The 23,289-nt window shown below is 39.7% G+C and overlaps 1 protein-coding gene across 1 annotated transcript in view; it reads right to left on the reverse strand.

Moving 5' to 3' along the window:
- The window catches only part of THADA (THADA armadillo repeat containing), a 154,675-nt gene that overhangs the window by 15,171 nt on the left and 116,215 nt on the right, over positions 1-23,289 (reverse strand). Inside the window, exons 32-36 of the mRNA XM_010393672.4 lie at positions 19,802-20,214; positions 19,306-19,427; positions 17,864-17,936; positions 15,874-16,018; positions 12,611-12,742 (exon numbers count right to left, since the gene is read on the reverse strand). Coding sequence (XP_010391974.3) covers positions 12,611-12,742; positions 15,874-16,018; positions 17,864-17,936; positions 19,306-19,427; positions 19,802-20,214 — 885 coding nt within the window. The remainder of the gene's footprint in view (positions 1-12,610; positions 12,743-15,873; positions 16,019-17,863; positions 17,937-19,305; positions 19,428-19,801; positions 20,215-23,289) is intronic.

Here is a 23,289-nt window from a genome sequence, read left to right on the forward strand (position 1 = left end):
ATATTTCAAATGAGTTTCCTTCAGGAAAGACCACATACTACTTCACCTTGCCATGGATGGCTCTAGGTGAGCCTTAATCACTAACTGTGAGAATCAAGTAAAATCCCCTAATTTGGAGAATTTACCTCTACCCTCTGACAGCCTTTCACAGCGGCATGCAGATGATCACGCTAAAAACCAAAATACATTGCAAAAAAAGGCAGTTAACAAGCAAGGGCTGCCTGTACTGCCTCTACTCCTTCTATGAATTTGAAATGAAACCACTGTTGAGTTCTACAGACCAGCCTAGAAAATAATTCAGTTTGTGTATATAGAAGTACTACTTCACCCTGAGATCCTTTTATCCCTAAGCTCTCCCTACACCCGTTGTATTTGAACTCCAAGGTCTTTGCCAACCTTGTATTAGGGGAGCATGAAGTCACTGACTCCAAAGTATCAAATCATCTGTATTTTGGTATATAACCTTAAAGACTATTGCCCATCTGAGTATGATCTTGCCTAATTAAATTGATTTACCCAACACACGTTGTTTTCACAGAATCCTTACGGCTGGAAGGGACCTCTGGAGATCATCTAGTCCAACCCCCAACAAGGTTGCTTTAGGGGATGGAAATCAATATTGGGAACGTCTTTTCTAAAAGGCCCTTCACTAACACAGTTCATGTGATCTTATTGCTATAAGCTTCAGAGAGCATGGCACATGCCTGTTTTCCTGATGTTTCTGAGAGGTGGCAGTGATGGAATATGGTATGTCAATATACTGTATTGCAAAATGGTGATTTACTGGAATATTTACATTTGGGGAATTTGAATTAAAGAAGAAAGATACTCTGGAAATCAAAATTTTAGTTGTGCTTCCTAACGCATGTACATTAAACAAGCTTTCAGTAAGTATAAGGAAATAAAAAAAACTACTTAAAAGATCTTTCTTCTGCTGTTTATAGTACAAGCAGGTTAAACAGAGCACCTAATCTATAGTCGTGAAGGTCTAGTTTGTAGTATTACAATATATGGGTTCTGGAATTAGGGAAGGTTGGTTGTGTTTGGGTAGGAACTTTTAAGTACAGCAAGGAGAAGCCTAAAAGTGTAACTTCAGTCTTCAACACCAACATGACATCAGTCTCTGCGTGTCTGCCCATGAGGGAAAGTAGAAGGGTAATTAACACAGTACATGAAAAAATGAATGGGTTTTATTAGCCCTGGTAACAAGATATTGTAAGTCTAAGCTTCACTGTGATCAAGCCAAGTGTGTAAGTTAATCAAGACCTTCACTAAAGTATTTCTGTTAACACTTTCATCTTACCAGTGGGAATTATTTATAAAACTGTTTTCCCCTGCCCCCATGACAAGGTGATCATTAACACAGCACAGAGCATGTGAAGGAACAAAATTAAAAACATGCCAAAGTGTCATTACACTGGTACTGCAAGCAGCTGCCATAAATAATTCTGCTCCTCAAGGTGATTTCAACAGTCTTGCTCTAAATCTAATAAATCAAAAGCCCTTTTTATAGAAAGTCTAGTTGTCAAAATTTAAATTTCTAGGCTTCCCAAGGATGTTTAACTTTACTTTCTCAAGCATGAGAAATCAATTTGTTCAACCAAGCCAGTTCTGAGTTCCCCTTGTAAGCACTCATTTGGAACTGATTACAGAGAAAAAAGCGACATTGAGTTTTACACATCTCAGGTTTTGAAGTAAGAGCCCATTGTGTCCCACAACTGCTTCCCCCCACCCCGCCTCCAACACACCAGGAATTAAAGTAACCAAGTCAGTGGGAAGGCTGTGGCACAGGAAATCAGTAATATAATAAAAACAACTTTCATTCTAAGGTGCCGCTTTGACTCCGGCACAGGTAGGAACTATCTTGGTCATTAAAAATTCTCAGTGCTGACTTACGTGAAAACAAGGTGGTGGTTTAGGTTAGTTTGCAAAGGTATTTATATCCTCTACCTCACTCCCACCCACAAACACACAAATGAAATTCTGTGTATAAAAATCAGCTTGCAGGCAGGAATGGATCATCTCCTCATTCATACTGAAACACCTCTGGGATCTGAGCAGGCATTCCAGCTCAGCTGTTATGAAGAACTCCATGTGTGTATGGATTTGCCTGCCCAGGGCTCTCCCAAGTCCTTCCCTTCAGAACTTCTAGCATGCAGTACTCAACTGCACTGTGTGGGAAGTTCATATTCAGGATACCAAAAATATCAGAGATGCTGGTCCATATCCATCTGGACTCCTGCATCTTAAGCAATCTGAGGAGGAGCAGGATGGTCACAGGCTGTGGGTAACTAAAGCCTTTTTGTGCACAGTCACAGTTAGAATAGCACCCTATTTGTTCCAGCTTTCACCTATGCCAGGCAACAAAGGATCAAAAAGCTACCACCAACTTCCATATCCCAGTTTCTAACTATGTCTAACCCCCTAGGTGGATGCTCTGAGAAGGTGAGCTCCTTATAAAATGAAATTATTTTAATTTGTATGCAACTCCCCTTAATTCCTCCAGTGTTCTTCCTTCCCTTATTCCCTTTTCTCAACTCCTAACCAATGAGCAATTCTTGAAGCAACAGGATTTCTTTTCTATTGTTGCTCGGCTACTTTTCAACATAATCTAGCTTTAAAAATTACTTTTTAATAGTACCTGTCCCCTACATCGATTACTCAGGTAGCCATTGTTTTTTCAAAACGAAACTTCTTGGGACATCTTTACCCTTTCAGAGTACCAGTAAAACAGAAGAAGCAGTATTAATAAAAGAACTGCAGCAACTGGTCAGCCAAATAACACAATTTGTGCCCAGACTTCATTTTTACAGATAAAGAACAAGCTACAACCTTTTAAGTGCAAGTTTCATTTCAGTTTTTTTAACTAATGAAATTGGAGTCAATTTATTTAAATAAAACATTTGATCCTTGGTGTAACAAGAGCTGAATACAATAGCAAAATGTCATAGAGACTACAGGCTGGGTCTTGCAAATGCCATGTCACAGAACTTCAATTACGTCTCTAAATAAATCTGTTAAAATAATACTTCACAAGTCTAGATACGATTTAAGAGGTTAACATTTTTCTTGATTCTCAGCATGCCCACAATTAGCAATGCAGAATGCCAGCTACACAAACCAAACAAGAAACCAAACCAACAAACTCCCACAACTCTTCCTGACTTAGCTGTAAAAACTAGCCAATGTAGGGTGAACAGTACAGTTTCTTTTCCCCTGGCCTTCCCTGACATTCTGTCATGCTCTTGTGGAGCAGAGTACATTTGCTCCAAAGCACTGACTCTTCTGCACTTCCAGCTTGTTTAGAGAAAGCACAAAATAGCTCTATTCAGAAGAATATGATCAGTCCTTCAGTTTTTGTTTACTTCTGCAGAGGCTGATTTCGCACAGTTTACTGGCCTAGTTTGCAAAATTACTTTTTCAATGAAGATAATTAAGACTGATGCTTACTTTTTCTATAATTAATCAGGAGTAAAAAGCAATTTTTTTTAAACTAAAATACCATATTTATCTCTTAGAAATAAAGTGCAATGCTTTCAAAGCAGAAGATGATCAACAGCGGTGCTATTTTGCTTGTATCAAAAGGGCACACACTTGTTGAGCTAACAGGGACAAGGCTTTTACACTTTTATCAGACAACCTGGCTTCCTAAGCTTAGGAAGTTTCATAAAAATCTGCAGGAGGGTGTGTATTCACTTTGGCTTCAAGTCAATGCTTCTTCATTAATATTTTACTCACACGCAAAAACTCCCAAGTTTGGGAGGTAAGCTGTGGCTAACAAACAGCCTTACTCTACACTGGCATCAGAAGGAAAAAAATAAAAAAGGCAGTCAGCAAATGCAGTGATGGGTCCCTGAGCCCAAAAGTAATCACCAGAGAGTTTTCTGAACAAAAATATTTAAGCCATATTTTCAGTCAACTCTTCCTCTGTATCTAAGGAAAAGAGCTAAACACCACTATTCAAGAGTCACCATTAAACCAGGAAACAATCTTCCTACATATGCAATTTTAAGACCTAATTATTTCCCAATCTTCCAGAAGTTTTCATAACAACAGGAGATACTTTAAGGATGTAAAAGTAGAATGCCACACATAACAGAAATACTATTACAAAGACACAAAATATACCTATTAGAATAAAAATACAACACAACTAGGCTACAGGTCAAATCTGCTCCTGAAACAGCCCTGCATTTATTCTAGCAAAAAGACCAGATGAATTCATTTACACTCCTAGACCTCAATTCTTTCATCCTTGCAACTGACACGTAATTGTTACCTTCTTAGAATTAAAGAAGATGTAAAAAAAACCCTAATTACAGCTTCTAGCCACAGTAAGTGTTTCATAATCTCTACCACGTGTCATTTTGCTCTCTGGAACAAACTTCTTAAATATAAGGTCATCACAGTCACCAGGTAGTCACCAAATAGCACAGGTATTTGCCACTTACTTAGTTTGCCAAGATTTAAATGGTCATCATTACACATTTGTGTCTCCACATAAATCTTTCTCCATGAAGGAACTATCAACCATTAAAAGCTTGGAACGGATAAAATGATGCAGCCAGAGTCAGGGTACCTTAAGCAGAAGGTTCAACACTGAACATTTTAAGAAGAATGTTGTCCCTTTTCTGTTTGAACCCTATCTACTTATGATCCTACAATTACAGACAGCTTAATGGTGTCTATCAGTGATGTTCCCTTCCATGGTTTATGCTACTTTTCAGTGACATGTAGTGCACTTCACCCTGCAGAGTGTTTTGGTCATTCTGGGCAGCAGCTGCCGCCTCCCGCGCCAGGGCCCACGTCAGAGCATTCCCAGAATACACACACAGCTGTGTGACCTTCCCCCTGTCCTCAACAGGCCTTATCTAATGGAACTGAAGAGATGTCATCACCTTACAGTGTCTCTGAATACAAAGTCCTACACCGTGTTTGAATAGAACACGTAAACTGTTGCCACTACTTTACACCTCTCTCTCCTCTGAGACCTCATGAAGTATTGCTTGTAACAGGGTATCACATAGATTCCATATACAACTTTTTGAAAATAAACTTAAATTTGTAGAAAATCATTCTGCAACAGGACCAGCTCTGCTTTGCTGTGATTTTTTTTCTGCGTTTGACTGTACTGCATCTTTTTCATACTCTTTTCTGCCTGGATGGGTCTTGTCTATGTCTATTCTGCTTTCTACTGCTTAAAGGCCATTTGGATAAATGCCTTCCATTTAAATGCTAACGTTCAGCTCAAAAGACTCCTCTTTCATAGAAGGCTTAGAATTTCTGTTTAGTGAGCTGCACATTTATTTAGTTACCAGAATGCAGTTATCAAGAATACTCACAAAGCGGAAGAAATCCTTGAGCTGATTCCAGAAAAAAATTTCATTAACCTTCCTTCCAATTGTCCCCAGTACATGGAACATAAACATATTTTGGCTAATATGGTTAGCAGTTTTCCATTAGTAACCCAGACAACACTGTGAGAACTTCTGGACTGTGCCCAAGCACCCGTGGCATATCACAAGATCTGTCTGGGAGATTTTTCTGACCAACGGATTCCAAAATTATAAGCAATTCTCAAGGCAGCTTGAAAATCATCGGTGGCAATAAGTGCATTTAAAATGGTCTTTCCAAAAGGCTGTTTTTACCTACCCAGGGCATTAGGAAAGACCTGAAATTCATCCATTTGTGGAAAGCTCTTAACTTTCCACACCATAGCAGCTGCATCACAGCAAGTCATGGGTCTAGAACGAAAGTGGTTCAGTCTTCTGTATGCAGCTGTAGCCACCCACCCACAGCACTACCAACCACTCCACTCTCAGGCTGGCTAGTGGAAGAGCTCCAGGCAGCAGAGTCAGCAAGCTCTTCCACAGCCAGGTTCTGACTCTGTGCTTTTTGTAACCCCTCCATCAAACCTCTAAACAGAGGAAAATCAAACGTCAGAATAGAGAAGAAAATGCACAAGTCTGACTTAAATCAAGCAAAGGAAATCTTACACCTATGATCTTGCCAGTTAATGCATCCTTAAACCAGTCTGCATGCATGCAATTCCCTAGTTTATGTCTGGGCAATTACCACTTATTCCTCAAAGCCAGGCAGCTGCCAGAACTGGTTTTAAGAGCCACAACTGAAGGAGCTGTCTGGGGCCTCAGAGGCCTATTAGCCTAACCTGAACACCAGGGCAATCACCCAGTGCATGAGAAAAGTAGAACCCTACGCACTAATCTTTGTCCAGGATCAGAGTAACCTGACATCTGTTTTATTCACCACGGTCCTCCCACTTGCCTCACTGGAAGGCTACACCAGCACGGAAGTAGAGCAAAAGGTGGTGAATCTATCCCCTAGTTTGGCAAGAGGATGACCACACTAGTGACATGAAAAGGAGAGTTCTGAACAGTTTGCTGGCATCTCTCCTTTAGATTTCATCAACAGAGACACAGCAACTTAAAACGTGCATACTGCACACAGCAGTGGTGGACAGCTTCTAACCTCTAGGTATTCTGCATCTCCAATCCCACAGCACAGACTGAGCATTTGCAAGTAAACAGGCCTGGGGAGAGGGGGGTCAACTTGACATGCTCGTGAACTAAAGCTTTAAGAAATCTATTTCATGCATTTACCCAATGACAAACATGTGGAAGAAGAGCTCCTTTTGCTATGGACAAACTTGGCACTTATTTTAATGAATAGTTTGAAAACAGTTTTAAATGCCAACAAGCAAATGAAGCAATGAATAAAGTAAAATACCTTTCTTTAGTGTTTCCTATGCAATAGGTGGGATGCTTTTACTGTGCAGCTAAACACCACCAATGTCAATGGTATTTTTAGCATTTAAACACTACCAATGTCCATTTAGCATTTCAGGTTTGCCCAGCAGTTACTCATAGCTGTTTCACTAGCAACTGGAGTAGATGAAATCTGAGCCACTTGTCCTGAAATGCTTCATGGACTAGTTGTAAAGGACATTTTGGGTACAAGTTTTGGGATCATGCCAGTCACCCATCACTTGCTGATATCACCTGTGGTGTTGATGATGACTGCCAGACCATTGTGCTACATTAACATCACACAGGCTGCATTATCTCTTACTCAAGTGATTTACTAGATCTTCTTAGGGCACATATGTATGAAACCTTCTGCACAGCTTGAGGTTCACCGAGAAAGATTTTTAGAGGATAGGAACAAGAAATATAAATCTGAGCAGGATTCCTTCTCCCCTTGTTTCTTTCAAATGTTAATACAGCTAGTCTGACTGTCCCTTAACCTTCCCTACCTCTGCTAAGGCATATTTACACCATCACTCTGCCAAAAAAAAAAAACCCACACATAAACCTTCTTCCACACACATTCATGGCAGCCACACCTACTCTAGGTTCATGAAGAAGTCTGGTTTGAATTTACCTTGATTTTTACACTAATGATGTGTGAAGAAGAAAACTGAGGTGCAAGCAACAAGCAGCTTTGCTTTTCTCCATGCCAAGGTGACAGCATGGTTCACAAAAAGAAAGGTCCTACCCAGTCAGATGGTTAGGTCTGAAGTCTAAGTCTAGAGGAGAATTCAGAGACACCTTGAAAATGTTTTAGTGCTTCCATCTAATTAAATGATATTTTTTCTTCCCTCACCACCAGCCCAAGCAGCATATTTAAACTTCTCCCTTTACACATATTTATACTCTCTGGCCAATAAACAAAATGAAAGTTGTTAAAATGCTCCTACATGCCTGATACAGTAAGATAAATCTGAAATAGTGTGGGCCACAAAAACACAGGTAAACACCCAGCAATGAAGACTTCCACGAGAACCTCAACTCAGTCTGCTCCATAATGCCATCCCCTTCCCAACAGAATGCCCTTCAGAAGGTGGAACTGGCTTCTTTAAACCAGCCAGCTAATAACATTTTTTTTTCCCTTGCTGGTAAATCAAAACAACCAGGACATTTGTCATTTTCACTGATGATTTTCCCTGAAGATAAAAAGTAGAATTTATCAGGAAGGGAACAATCATCAAGAGAAGAAAAGAGAACTTTGCATTGCCTTTTGTTTGGAAACTCCTGGCACAGGAGTATCAGCTATTGCTTATTTCCTAAGCATGTGAAATGGGAATCAAAGGAACAGAGATAATATACCTGAAATTTTAGCCAGTGGATTAAAACAAACTACATCATGCTCCGAATTACTCAAAACCTAAGACAAATAGCAATAACAACATTAGACTGATTTTCAAAGATGCTCACACTGCACCCAGTGATGGTGGTGCTCAGAGAGGGCCATTTACCTGCCCTGGGCTGCACAAGCTCTGCTGCAGCCACACAGCTCAGCCCAGGAACTGACTTGCTCATCTCTGTACAAAACTGCTATTTCACAATAAAAGTAGCAGAAAGTTCCTGAAGTCCTCCGTTATATTCCAGAAGAGTATCTAGGCTGCTAAATCATTCAGGCACTTTCAGAAAATTTCCTCAAGTTTGCAAATCTAATTGCTCATCTAAGCTTAATTCAGTTCAATTTTAAAAATCAGCTAAATTGGTGCTAACACTGATGACACTAAAAATGCTCTTAAACTCATTTAAAGTTAATTTGGTAATTTACCAACATAAAGGTTAAGCTGACTAAAGGTACTTTTTAATACAGAATTTTATAGAATTTGATTGGCTTGGCTATAACGGCAGAAAAACAGTTTTAGTCAAACTCCTCTAATACTAACAAACTCATCACCTTACTTCACATAATACTTCTCTAGATTAAAAAAAAAGCCAGAGAGGAAAATTACACCAATAAATACAGTTTTTGTTCTAGCACAGTTACTTGAATTTTTCAGGATATTTAGTAAAGCAATCACCAGTAGGGAAAAAGCACTCTTGTTTCCCGAACTTAAATCATCTTTCTTGTAAGGAGTAACCCTCTTGTATAAAAAATGCTGCTGTGAATAGGTCTAGACTTTACACAGCCATGGGTCACTAATTTAATTAGATTTCAAAGCAACTATTCTACCTTTACACTGAACACAATACTTCCTGTACCCTCCCTCATACTAAAAGGAATAAAACAATCCCCCAGAGGTTTACACCTCAATGCATGAGGAAACAACAACAAAGTGTACACACAATACCTTGAGTTACAGATGGGGTTTATATTGTTCAAGTTATTAGGAAAACCTTAACTACCTGCTAAGTTGGTATTTTTAGCAAGGAAAACAGAAGCTTTTCTCCTTTCTGGTGAGACAGGATTCTGTTTGACCTGCTCTGCTCAGAAAATGACTGCCATCAGCTAACTTCAGCAGCTTCCCCTCCTAAACATGAGCTTTTGCACGTACTAAAAAATTAAAACAAGCTTCTCTGTATGAATAAAATAAATCTAAAAAGTGAACTGTACTGGTAACAGTAGAAGTCCTTGCCTTCTAGAAGAAAATAGTAGAGCTTGTAGGGTTTTTCTTGGGGAGGCGAATAGTAGGGTAGAGTGAGGACAGGAGCCCTGCGGTGTCTCAGCATTTGGCCTTTTGAGCTTTTCTCCTTCCAAACAAAAACGGGGGCTGCAATTTTCACAGGGTTCTTGTATCACGTGTTACCACGCATTTCTGGCTCCACAAGCTTACTGCTTTCATAATCTGAGTGATCCAAAGCTGCATGGATTAGTTACCTGAGGAGATTGGGGGGTTTGCCCTCACCAAAAGCCAAGAGGGAGCAACAAGAAACCAAGTTCATATTCTCCTCCAGGAGCTCACATAGCATTTCAAAGAATTACACAAGATAGGAGCTGTTACTGGAAGTGAAACCACACTGTAATACAGGATCATTTGCCTCCAGTTTCACTATCTACAAATAACATGAAAATACCTATTATTTGACAGTTTCATACTGCAACACATTTGTGCTGTTATTCAGCAACACACATGTAAAGAAAAAACATGCTACGACAACTCTCTGAACAGTCTATGCAAATAACTTTGTTATTGTTAACACCAGTCCAACTTCACCTTGCTCTGCTGAACAAGATACTAATTCAGCCTTGGTCCAACTGTAACAGACAAGTACATAACCCTTCTTACTCTATTCTTCCATGGGAAAACAAGATGCCAACCTGTATCACGCAGGAAGGGCAGGGGCAGTTGTCAGGGTATAGTCACAGATTCTTCTGGATCTCAGTTTAATGAAGCACTGATGGCACTGATTCCCTAAGTCACAATAAATGCAGTTCTTCTGCAGGCAGCTACAGCCTCCTCCTCCCTTACATGCTGGGTACACAGTGAGAAAAGAGGATTTTGTGAGGAGTGGATATGAAGATGCTAGTGCCAAAATTTCTGGCAAGCCCAGTGCTTGAATTTTGTGAGCAGCATTCCTGCTCTCTGTATGGTGAATTAACAGCAGTAAAAGGTGAAATACAGCATAATCTAATCCTACAGTGCAGTAACACTTTTGATGCACAAATGAAGCTGAAATTTTAATAGTCTCTTTACTCTCTCGTGTTAGCTAGCAGTAATGGTAATGATATAAAAGTGAAACAATTACAAAATGTATAAAACAGGTTTCTAAACATCCATTCCTATTTCTGATGTCAAGTCATCTTTCGATCTCATGATAAAACTGCTGAGCCACAATACTAATTTATCATCATAAATGGAAATGAAAAGTCAGTTAATTTAGGACATCCAGTAATTTGTTATAAAGTAAGAATTTTAAAGAGAGCTGTTTCACAGCTTCTAATGAATTTCACTCTATGGGTTTAGTTATTTTAAAGTCAGTGCTGTGATGAAAAATCAGACTTTCATGGTATGAAAACTTGAGAAAAAATAAGCAGATATTTGAATGTAATTTAAAAATTCCCAGGACAAAGAGCACTGGTGATCTATGAAATATCTAAACCACAGACCCACACATACTGCATACTCTCACATGCACATGAAAAGAAAGGGGGTAAATGGAAGTAAACAAACAACGTACAAAGCTAAGGTAATTTTAATCTGGTTATAAATAAAAACCACAAGGGCAAAACTGCTCCCCCCAAAAGCTAGAAAGCAAAACACAAAAAGTGAAAGGAGTTTAGCAGGGAAAAAAGATCACAGGAAGGAACAATGATGAAAAATGGACATGAAAAGAAACTGAATTATCTCTTTTCAAATGCAGCATTCTTTTTCAGTAACAGAAGACAGACACATTTCATTGCAAGAAGTTTAAGTGAAAAAACAGGAAGGCACAGCTAAGTGTAACTAAGGGGTTAACAGAAGTTTGGGGAGTGGGGTCCCCATCCTAATTAGGAACATAGCAAATAAAAAACAATTCTTATTTTATTTTCTCAATTAAGGTCACTTCAGCTTTACAAAGAGGTAAGTTATAAGAGCAAGCACTGATGTGACCTTAGTATTAATTAGCAGGACAGAGCTCTCATCCAATTACAGGAAAATATCCCTTGGCACCAGGATAGAACAAGGGAGAAAGCAGAAGATACAAGGACTCAGAGAGACAACCCAGCACTGTATTATTCCCAAAGAAACTACGACCTTGAGACACTTGAGGATGCCCCCAAAGGCCAGCACTGGCGACCTGAGGCACACGCACACAGAGCCCCTCAATACTCAAGAGAGCTGTAGCTGGGACAAGAGAAACTGTCAGAGCTGTGATGCCAGTGCTGGAATCAGAGCTGTGGGATTTAACAGGAAGACAAAAGTTGTCCATTCTATATCCCTCCTTTTACCTTCTTCTACCCCCCAGCACTGTGCCTGAACAGCGCCAGCTCAAAACCACACTTGCCACATGAGCATATTCCTGCCTTCTTCTATCTACAATAGTGGAAAACATAATTTTACTGCCTTTGCTTATTTTTTTTTAAGCCACAGAGCTGCTGTATCTCCAGCCTAGAGTAAGTTCACATGGAGAGGGCTGACTTAATTTGAACTGACTGCAGACAAGTTGGTACGGGCATTACTGAGTAGCACAGACCAGGGATCACCAGAGAGAGGTGAACATGGTAGTAAATTCTAATTTATTCACAACACATGGAAGAATGTGTCAGCAAAGACTCTCAAAGTGAAGCACATTAATTAGCTAAGCCTACTCAAGTTTTGTGGCTATTTTTAAATTAATAGGGCTGAGTAAACTAGGGCAAGCAGACAAAAAGGCCCACATCCTCAAAAGCACATTGTGGGTTATGCTGAGAATTGTCTTTGTTGATCTGGATCTAAATGGATTTCAAAGTCTAATAATGAATCAATGAGTTGAACAGTGCTTCCTAGATTCCTGTCTCTCTGTGATTAGGCTCTTATAACAATGTGGGATTCAAGGAATGTCTTGCACTGCATTATATTAGACCTGAGCTGGTATTAAAGAACTTTCAAACTCTGAAATTATGTGAATGTTGACTCATCACAGCACGAACCATAAAGCTGAGTACTGCTGTTGTCTTTTTTACATCTCTATGTAACCATATGCAAATTATATACCAAGAACAGTAAAAGCAAAATAATAAAGCATGGTGGGCGTCAAACTTGCTGTTATCTTTTATGGTACGTATTTGTAGGAGATGGATGGAGCACTTTACAGTTAGCAAGACATTTTTGATGAGAAAGAAATACTTTTGCCTCCCAAACATTCAGTAATATTTAAAAATAAAGTTAACATACCTGTTCCTTCATTGCTCTTTTTTTCAGACAGTGCCACTTGTATCACTTCAGCAGCAGCATCCCTTACTACCAAATCTTCATTCTGCAGCAGTAGAATCACACATTTCCACAGACCAAGGGTATCAGATAGTCCTATATTTATTTGTGGAGAAAATTTAGAGTCTGTTTCTTATATGCATTCAAAGAAGTTAGAGAGCTCTGTTTCCACACCTAAACACAACACATGAAAGTCATTGGCAAACCACTGGGAAAAAGACTGGCAATATGATCAACGTATTTTCAGCATGTGTGAACCTTATCTAGGTGGCAGACTCAGCTTGGTTTAAACAGTGGGCTACAGATAAGAGAATGGGCCTCTCTATTGGGGTTCAACTTTAGTCATGAATGCTCTCCATTTCCTATAGTTTCTGGGAGTGTAGCATTCCTGTTTGGCAACATCAAAAATTCTGTGCAGAATTCCTGTTTGGCAACATCAAAAATTGACCAATGCACTCTGATCATGAATTTGCTGTTGCAATCTGCCTGGAGCAGAGGCTGCCAAACCAAGTTTTCTTCAGACACTGCCAGTAGTGCTGGACACAAATGCCATTCCCTGCTGGAAACAGCAAAAGACCTCACCTCTCAGGGATCTACCCATCACCTCCTTCTCCCACATCCACCTGAACCCAGCACTCACCAGTATGCCCTGCCAGCCTTACACCCACTGTCTGTTGGAAACAAGTTTAATCCATGAGGTAATTACATGTACACAGCTAACACTAACCAGAGAGAGCTGCCAAGAGGGAGGTGCTCAGCTGGTAATGGCCAAGCAGGCAGACAGCACACACCACCCCAGTGGCAATTCACACCTCACAAGCCATACTCCCCTTGCAAAGCCTCGTGCCATTTCATGCCACACCATAGATGACTAGCTCAAGTCACAAGGCTGTACTCCTAGGTTTGCTGGGGTATTTTTCAGCTGACTTTTCAGGTCTTGTTGAACATCCTGATTAAAGGAATCTACTAGAAATTCACTTTTAGATGCAGCCAGCTGTTAGATATTACTTTCTGGTGACTACAGACAACACAAGAGCTGTGTTTCATTGCTGGCTTTCTTCTACCATGTTTTCAGCAGGTCTATCAGAGATTTGTATTACAAGGCTAGCCAGACAACTGTATTTTACTGCTTGGCCAAAGTAAATTGCTCAAGGCTTTACTACACAGGCAGAAGAAGCATTCCTGTATTACCTGTAACTTCCCTATGTGGCAATGGCATGAAGTATAATTATTTCAGAAAGAAGTGGCTTTTTTTCCTAGCATGACACACTCAATAATGTTATACTGGTACAGCTAGGGAAGAATAATTACTCCCTTATAGATTCAATTGCCAGATTTCCCATCTAGACAAGTTCCTACTCTATCTCCAGAAGCAGTGGAAGTCTGCAAATGGAAAGACTTTTTCTGAACCCTCAAGCAGCTTGATGGAAAGATGATGGGGTCAACCAGAACATACAGACTGGCATTCACCCTCTTCCTCTTATGAACATAATAATGGAAGCTCCTGGGAATGACTACAACTGCATTTCACATAACCACAGTTTCCTTTAACTTCTACTTTTTACTGTATGTGGTCAAGCAAGCTGATGCAGAAGAAGGCATAGAAGTCAAAGCTGTTTACATGCACAGAAGCCCTTTAAGGAAATTATTCTGGGTTTGTATCACTACAACTAATCACCAGACCATGCCCTTGATTTGCTGAACACTGCAGTACTGACAGTTTCACAGTCGTAAAGACCCCCAGACTCACAATTCTAGGTACTATGGAGGGTCAGCTCTGCATCTTTCTTCCCCTGCATCAATTCTCAGAGCAAAGAGCTAACTGGGATGGTTTGCCCACCAAATAGACCTTGGGGGTCTATTTTCTGGGCTGTTTGGGGAGCATTTATTTTTACTTGTCTGTTTTCATTTGTTTTGTTAGGATTTCATACAGGATACAAACTGCTGCTATTTTTTATTTCAGACCACATCTGCCTGACTGGAAAGCATGGAAATCAGCAACTGTTTTGACAAGATCAAAGAGGAAACTGTTGTCCATCATCTATGGACCACATCCAAATAACAACAGATGAGAAGCACAGCATTTGGGACTTTTTCACTCCAATACCTCCCCTGTCTTCATTTGACATAAAATGGTAATGATGTCTGTCCTATGAAGAGCTTTATCTACATGGTGGAGGTCAAGATTTCCAGAGCTGATACTATGAAAACTTAATAGTGCAATGTCTACCTCATATAACAGATTTAGCTCTGTTAAATGTTACCAGTACCTCTTAAAAGGCACATCTCATAATAATAGCTGATTTTTCACAAAACCACTATCTACAGGTTAAGAAATATACTGTTCTTCTTGTGTAAGACATATTTGTATCCAGTCCACATGGATGAACTTAAGCTACTTAAACCAAAAACATTTCTATAACTACACTGGAATAAAGTATCATGGAGTTAAAACTATCTAAAGCTGTCTGTCCTGTTCAGGATGCAAAATAATTTTTTTATTATATGTTACTACCTATTCTCGCATATTTCCTGGCCCTTTAGTCACAAAATCCCCCATTATCTATTCAATGAAGTCGGGGGGGGAGCTAAAAGAAAAACCCCATCTATTCTCCAGAACAAACCAGAGTTTCCAAACCAAAGTTTAGCTTTGCCTCTCAGTCACTAAACTGTTGAATAAGGCTGTGTAGGTTATATTTGTTCTCTTTCTTTCTTTGTTTTCTAAAGAGACAATCTAATGTTAACTTTAAAAAAAAATCATTATACCTGGGGGATATAATGTGATCCAATTATTAATCATTCTTATAGTAGAACATGACTCTCATTTCTAGACGGAAGCCCTTAATTTCAACATCCAGCCAGCACAGCTTTGTTACACTCCCAGTATAAAGTATGCCCCCATCACCAGTAGAGTATTACAGAAAGATTCAAGTCAGAGAACAACTGCAAGCCCATAATTCTGTACAGCAATGTATAGTGACCTGGAGACATAACAACATCTCATGTGCCCCTTCTGCCGAGCTACTGCAAGAGGCTGTGCACGTGTCCTTTCTACCAGAATTTAAATAAATCTCTATGCTTAGTAATTAAATCCTATTAAAATTTTCAAATAACCCCGTTTGATGTAATTCTGTTTTGACTGTGTGTACACACACAATACATATGAAATCATGTATTAATGGATTTCATCAAAAAAGATCCAGAAAATTACTGTTCAAGCTACTTACCAAGGATGAGCTTCTCACTGATCAGAAGGAATGATGTTATACTTTTAAGAACTTCAGCAGCTGCTAGCAGCATCTCTGTCTCTTGCTCATCTCCACAAAAATACACTATCAGCTGAACCCATTTTTTCAAGATTTCTTCTGAAATCTGAAGGCACAGAACACATGAGAAGTATGCTGTACAAGCTGGTGTTACCTCTTACCATCACAGTGAACTATGGCCTGCCAAAGGGATACTGCTCACTAGTAAATGCTGGGTTTTTTCAAAGTCGTGAATCCCACATGACCATTTAGAAGTTAGGAGATTTTCTTTTAGTCAGAGCAGTATTCACAGGCAAGTCTCTTGCTCTGTCCCTTCACACCAGACTCACCAATGACCACACAAGTCAAAGAATATCTTTGTGTCCTCAGTTCTTCTAAACATGCAAGCCAAAGACAAATATGCTGGTCCTTTGCTGAATTTCAGACAGTTCCTCTCTGCCCATCTCTCCAGCCTGCTGAGGCCTTTCTGAAGGGCTGCACAGCCTCTGGGGTATCAGCCACTGCTCCCAGCTTTGTGTTGTCAGTGAACTTGCTGAGCAGGGGTCTGGCCCTCCACCGAGTCATTGATGAATAAGTTAAACAACACTGGGCCCAGTATTGAACCTTGAGGGCACCACTAGTGACAGATCAACTAGGCCCTGTGACACTGCTTATGTCCCTCTGGGATGTGCCATTCAGCCAGTTCTCAATCCACCTCATTAACTGAGGAATCGATGAAACCTCACGATACTCTGCCTCATTCTGCCTGGTACAGGGCCATGTACCTGCACTGCACAAAGGGACAGAGCCAGAGTGTGTCCTACAGATTCTGTAACAGGTGAAAACAAAACATAAAAATCTCTCAAGATGTTAAAATGACTCAAATTTCAAGCAGACACATGGAAGGAATATCTAGAAAGACAGAACTTAACTTTTACCTTATGGAAGAGAAAATCCTTTCCACAGATGTAAATACTGAATGCAAGCCCAAAGAAAGAATTTAGATGGAAAACTGATGTACCTGGTCTTTCCCAAAGCCAAAAGCTCTCTCTGTAGGTATATCTTAGATCTGCCAGGATTTATATGCTTATTAGAGAAAGTTGTTTTAGTATTTCTAGTTAAGATTGTTACAGCATTTTTCATTAATTCCTCTGTTATGTTATACTTAAGTCCTCACACTATGCCTTTCCTTTAACAAAAAGATTTAACATCATAATTCATGTTCCTCAATTCTTACGTGCAAATCTGATTTTATATTTTTTTATAATAAGACGTGGTTATTAGCATACAATATGAATCCATTCTGCTGCTCATTCTGTGAAAAATAACAGCTATGTAAGGAAAAAAAAAATCTTCCTTTTAAAACGGATCATGAGAGTTTTGTTTGTTTTAAAATATCCACTAAGTGGGTTTTGTGTCTTTGAAAAGACTTTTAAGAATGTCCAGCACTAAAGCTGCCTTTGCTCTGCCCTACACATACGTATCATAGACTGACAATTTAAAATCAAAAGAAATCTGAGCCGGCTGGGAACTGCACCCAACCACGGCTCTAGCTTCGTGCCTTCCCACCCGACATGCTCTCCTGTGGGCTCTCCAAAAATCAAGAAACCACAAAAAAGTTGCACTTCAGTAAATGGGCTGGATTCAGAACAAGCATTAAACACCACAGACATTTCCCTTTCCACACTACAGTGACCACTTTGGATGGGCTCAGAAGCTGAAATTACTCCATCAGAAATATTTACATATGTATTTGAAATGACTCTGAGAGGGATATACTGAGGTGATATTCCTAGCTGTTTCATTTCAGAACATGGCAGCATATTCAGAGAGGAAGACATAATATCAAAAATGATGCAAGGACACAAGAAAACACAAGCTTGGGGAGTGGATCTAAAAGAAGCCACACTACTGCTTCAATCACCAAAACCTGCAGAATTACAAAACTGTTAATCAGCTCCATTTCCCTTACCTGCTGATGGGTCTGCAAAAGGTAGATAATCAATTTGGAGGCAAATTTGAGAGCTATGGTTTGACGTTCAGGGCTGAGAAAACAAGACAAAGGACATATCAGAAAAACAGCTATTTCTGCCATCATTTCATCTCTACAAGAAACCAGCCAGCTCTTAATTATTTCTGATTATCACCAACAGGTATTTTTCAAGCTGAGCACTTGGAGCTTTTACATTAGAGATGTAGATGTTAGCTAAGTTCTCAGCTGATATGCAAATGAAACATGCCCTTACTTTCACTTCTCTCATGTTTATTTTCTATTTACATACTTCTCATAGAAGAACACATTTGAAAATGGAACCCAAGTCAAATAACCCAGACATTATTTTAAATTGTAAACAAAAGCATCTCTTCAAGCTGGTGTTTAGCTGCAGGAATATCTTCTACAGCTGCTAGAAATGCTTCTAGTGCAGAATATGCCTACTGCCAGCTTCCAAGCTTCCCTGCTGCCTAGCAGGATCTAAGGACATGGCTCTTGGCACCGTGGCTTCTGAAGCCTGTTCCCACCATGGGGAATGACAACACCTGAGCAGTAAGGGCAGCTATTTCAGCCATTTCCCTCTAACAGCACCAGCCAGTGTTATTTTACCACCAGTATCTTACTTCATCCCAGAAATGACCACTCCCCATCATTTGAACAACTTAGTGCAAATCAGCAGCAAATGTGCACAGCTATAAAATGCTATTCTAAACTCTTTACCCTCGACATTGGTAACACTGGACTGCAATGTTTACATGGCTTAAAAAGCTATCAGAAACAGGATGTCATACCCTTAGAGCATGGACACTGTAACCCTGTTTGTCCACTCCACTACGGATAGATGGACACGGCTTCTAACTCAGTAGGAACTACAAACTGGCTCCAGCTTTTCAGTGCTTTCTGCTGGCTTTACAGTCTGTGTAAGGAGTGCAAACCCTAAGGATTAGGATTAACCATTTCTGACAATCCAACAAGTTAAATGAGATCTGTCATTCTTTCTACAAACCATCTGCCCATAAACCAGGATAGGGGGGATGGCAGATTCACAGCAAACGAGTGTATGGTTGGATCATTAATACTAATTGCTAATTCTACATTAAACTGGGTGTTTCCCAATTACCATGCAGGAAGAACTATGTTCACTGGCTCTCACTGGACAGCCAGAATAACTTTGTGCTTCATGAGCTGTATTACTGGACATTTACAGGGTGCTAGTATGACCTGGGGGCCTTTTTAGTAATTCAGATCCACATCTAACTTCTCTGAAAAATTCTCAAGAACCCTCTTTACTCAAATAAGCCACACTCACTTTTCTGAAACACGGATTTTTAAATCAAAGGGCAGTCCCAAACCAATATATTAATGATCAGTGTTAAAAGTTTTTAAAATATAAGTATTTCAACATGCATGACAGACCATACCTGCTGGGGATATCTGCAAGGTTTAAGCTCCAGGTTAAGAGCTCATTTGGATTCATTTTTATAGAGCATTTGGTCTTTGGAAGCACATTTCTGAGATCCATATTATAAAGAATTTCCAGCACCTGCAGACACAATTCACAAACAAAGAATTTACAGTCTCAACAGGAATGTGCACATTTGAGATCAATAAAACACTGACTTAAGCTCCACTCCAAGAACACAAAAATTCCCTCTGGATAGTTCTAAGAAAGGAGAGAGGAAGTTCTTGCTTTTACACAAGAACATCTGTTACAAAATTATTGCACAGCTCCTGTTCAGTGCAAAAAAACCCCAATTACTCACCCATTATTTAAAAAGCATAATGCATATATGAAATACATGAAATATACATGAAATATATATGAAATATATTTTTGAAAATTACAAATATAATCTAAAAATTAGAAACATAATTTACTGAAAACATACAAAATGTCAATAAAAAAGCACCTCTTACCTTGCAAAAACACTGGGGATTGGTTTCCTTCAGAGCCATTGTGAGAAAAGTGTCTTCCAAATCAATGAGTAAACACAATACACCTCCTCTTCCTTCTGCAATCTGCTTGGAATTTCTTTGTTTCAGCCACAGCAGTATTGCTTCCAATGCCAGCAGACGCACCTCATGGAACTCGCAGTGCAGGAGATGAGCTACTGACAGTGAGGGCTTGGCCATTCTCTTTGCAGCAGCTGAACCACAGCTCTCGATGTCAGCACCTGCAGTCACTGACAGCACTGATATTACAAGTTTGGTGATGCTCTGGAGATACTGTATCAGTCCTGGTACTGCAGATGAGTAGGGAATACCAGACATCAACTCAGAATCTGAAATGACTCTGTTCATCTCTTCCCAAAAGTCAAGCAATTGCATTCCTGGAATGAGAGTAACACTTAGTAAAGTGACAAATAGATGATGTTACCATCTGCCTCAGACCATGAAGTTGAAAAATATCAGGTATGCAAAAGGTATCACAATGTAAATTCAGGCATTAAATGAAAACCAGGGTTCTCCTTCATTTTAAACTGATTCCAAATTATAAAAAAGCTTTGCTAGGTATCACATGTATTCATATTTAAACAGAAAGAAACAAGGACACAAAGTTTTCTGAGAACCAAAAATTGTTCAACACAATTTTCAATCAACACAAGTTTCAATCAACTTAAAAAATGCTACAGTACCTTGCATCTTTGATTTCCTGCAATCTTTACCAACTACATCCATTTGGTAAGCATTTCTTTAAATCAAGCCAGTAATACAATATTGCAAATGGTACAAACCTACCATTTCTACCGTTGTAGAAAGTCATTAACACAAATAAACTATTAAATATATGTGGAAAAAATGTAGATAGTTAGCTCTAAAATCAGAGACCAAGCTGGACAAAGTGCTGTCAGACTACTCAGCTGCAACTGAAATCAGGAGAAATGATGACAAAGGCCATTCTGATAGTACTGAAAATCTCACGCCTTCATAGCTTTAGTCAGAAAAAACCTGCTATTAAGAAGATGCCCCTTTGAGATAAATAGACATGTCCTGTGTGTATCAATTTAAAGAATTTACTGATAAAAAAATCCAGGATGCTTTTCCTATTTTTATTCATTTTGAACAGTTAACATAGCTAAGAAAAAAAAGGAGCTGCATTGTAACCCCTCTCATGTATCAGCACAGGAACTGTGGCATTTCAGCCATTTACACTGGTGCAACCTTGTCCACATGGCCCAGCACAGCCTGAGAACCTTCTTTAGTGCTTGGCCACCTCCTGGAGTCAACCAAGAGGCCACTGCCATCTGTGATACCAGAGGGTTTCAGGCCTTCTCAGAGTTGGGAATGTAGACACAAAAAGAAAGAAAAAAATCATCAATGGTCCTATCTCACACCCACGTAGACTGAAATACCCATGTGCCTTGAGTTCAACCCTCTTCTCCAACATCAGCAGGAATGAACCATTTTATAATATTGAAACCAAGGATTTTTGCCCAGTTCAGTGTCTCTACAGCTTGTACTGCAAGAAAATGAACATGCTGCACCCCACAAAATTCAAATGCAAGTGGAGGAAAATCACAAAGAACAGAGAACAACAGTGCCACTGTGCTAAGGCATGTTGGAAGTTTAGGGTCTTTTAAATGTAAAAATGCACTGAAGGTAAATACAAAGATTAAACAAACTTAGATTTCTTCAGTATCTTCAAGAAGACAATTCATTGCCATGTACCTTTGCTGTTTATAATTAAACACTGAGCACTGCTAAAAGCGTGTCCAAATAGTCCTACTAAATTCCTGAATTTGACACGAAGCCACAGCACAAATATAGATTCATTTTGTTGCCCATGAAGACATTTCCCTAAGCCTTCTATTTACAGTTAAATATCCTGCCCTTTCATATTCAGATTCTTCCAAAGCCATCTTAATTTGTCTGACATTTACACAGAAAGTTGACATGGTTGTACACTGTCTAGCACATAAGGCAGAACCATTTCTGAATAATTCTGGACACGCTTCAAAGAAATCCAGTATTTGTAAAAAATTTTCCAACATATTGCCCAACCATTAGCTCTGTCAGATTTTTGCTACAGTTTCTTTTCTGAAGGGACTTGCTGCACAAAGGAACTCCAGTATCACTGCAGAACTGTCTCACAGCATTATCCTCTATGTGACACAGCTGACTTCCGCCTCATAGCAATGCAAAATTGTGTATTTTGTATATTTCATTTGCTACATTTCTAAACCCCCTCCAAACACACTGCTTTTACACACTGGCATCACAGCATAAACCAGCAGTAATGCCCATGTCACACAACAAGTATCCAACTGCCAGAATTCCTTAATTTCTGAACTGTCTGGTTGCCTTGGAGAGGGATTAGGCCTTCATCTCAGTTATTACACAGCCTGACTCCACATACAGAAGTTTAACAACAGAAATAATCCCAGGCAGCTGAAAGAAAAAAGGTTCAAGGTCCAACACCTCAGTTCAAGAAGAGAATGTACAGCCTCAGCTTTGGAGCACTGCACCCGCTCAGGTTCCTCCTACCTGCTCCCCCTCTCAGCTGCCTTTCAGTAACACACATGCCAACTGGCTCAACTCTTCAAACCAAGGGTGTGTTTGCAAGTATATTGCAAGAGGAATGCTTGTATCTCCTGTCCATGTTGCTTTACATTGAGGTAAGCTACATGCAAGCAGTAATGGGAAACCTGACAGGATGGAAGGGTCAAAGCTCCAGAGCAGGAAAAGGGAGAGTAGTACTAGGTGGACAGAGAGAGAGAGAGAGAGAGAGAGGGGGAGAGAGGGGGAAAAAAATAGGGGAAGGGGGCAGGATGTCTTTCATTTTGTTAGTGTCAACGCTGCCAACTTCACCAGAGCCTGCAACCCAACATCAGACAGAGTGGTGACCCTTCCATGGACTCTGGGAGCTGCCCATGCACTGACCTTCCAACTGAGCAAACTTCCATTTGTATTTTGCAAGGCCAGCACAACTTCTCTTTATATCTTCATCTTTGAAGGGGAAAACTACTTTCATACAAAAAACATAGCAAAGCTACTCACTCCCAGAACTACCAGTTTGCAGAGACTGTGATACAAGAGTCTTTGGCAACAGATCCTCTTTTTCCGTACATATCAAATACTTCTGCTTTGGAAGCCTTCTGGATGACTTCTTCTTTTCCCATGCAATTGTGAAAGACTGGACACTGTGGCTCATCTATTTTACAGAAAGTCTCTTTAAAATTGGACGTCTCAATGGCAAGGCCGTCAGCAAAATAAGACTGTCTGCATATTTGCTTAGCCTCAGCACACCAGAAAGCAAATCCTTCTGCATTCATCTTGTGCTCCACATGCTCTCCAACACTCTTTTTTCACACAAATATGTACAAAAGGAAAGAATGCTCCAGTCTTATTACAGTGCAGTGGAAATAGTCCTGCTTTCAACTGCATCACTAAGAAATCTTTCCAGG

The sequence above is a fragment of the Corvus cornix genome, chromosome 3 (genome assembly GCF_000738735.6).
Source record: "Corvus cornix cornix isolate S_Up_H32 chromosome 3, ASM73873v5, whole genome shotgun sequence".
Lineage (NCBI taxonomy): Eukaryota > Metazoa > Chordata > Aves > Passeriformes > Corvidae > Corvus > Corvus cornix.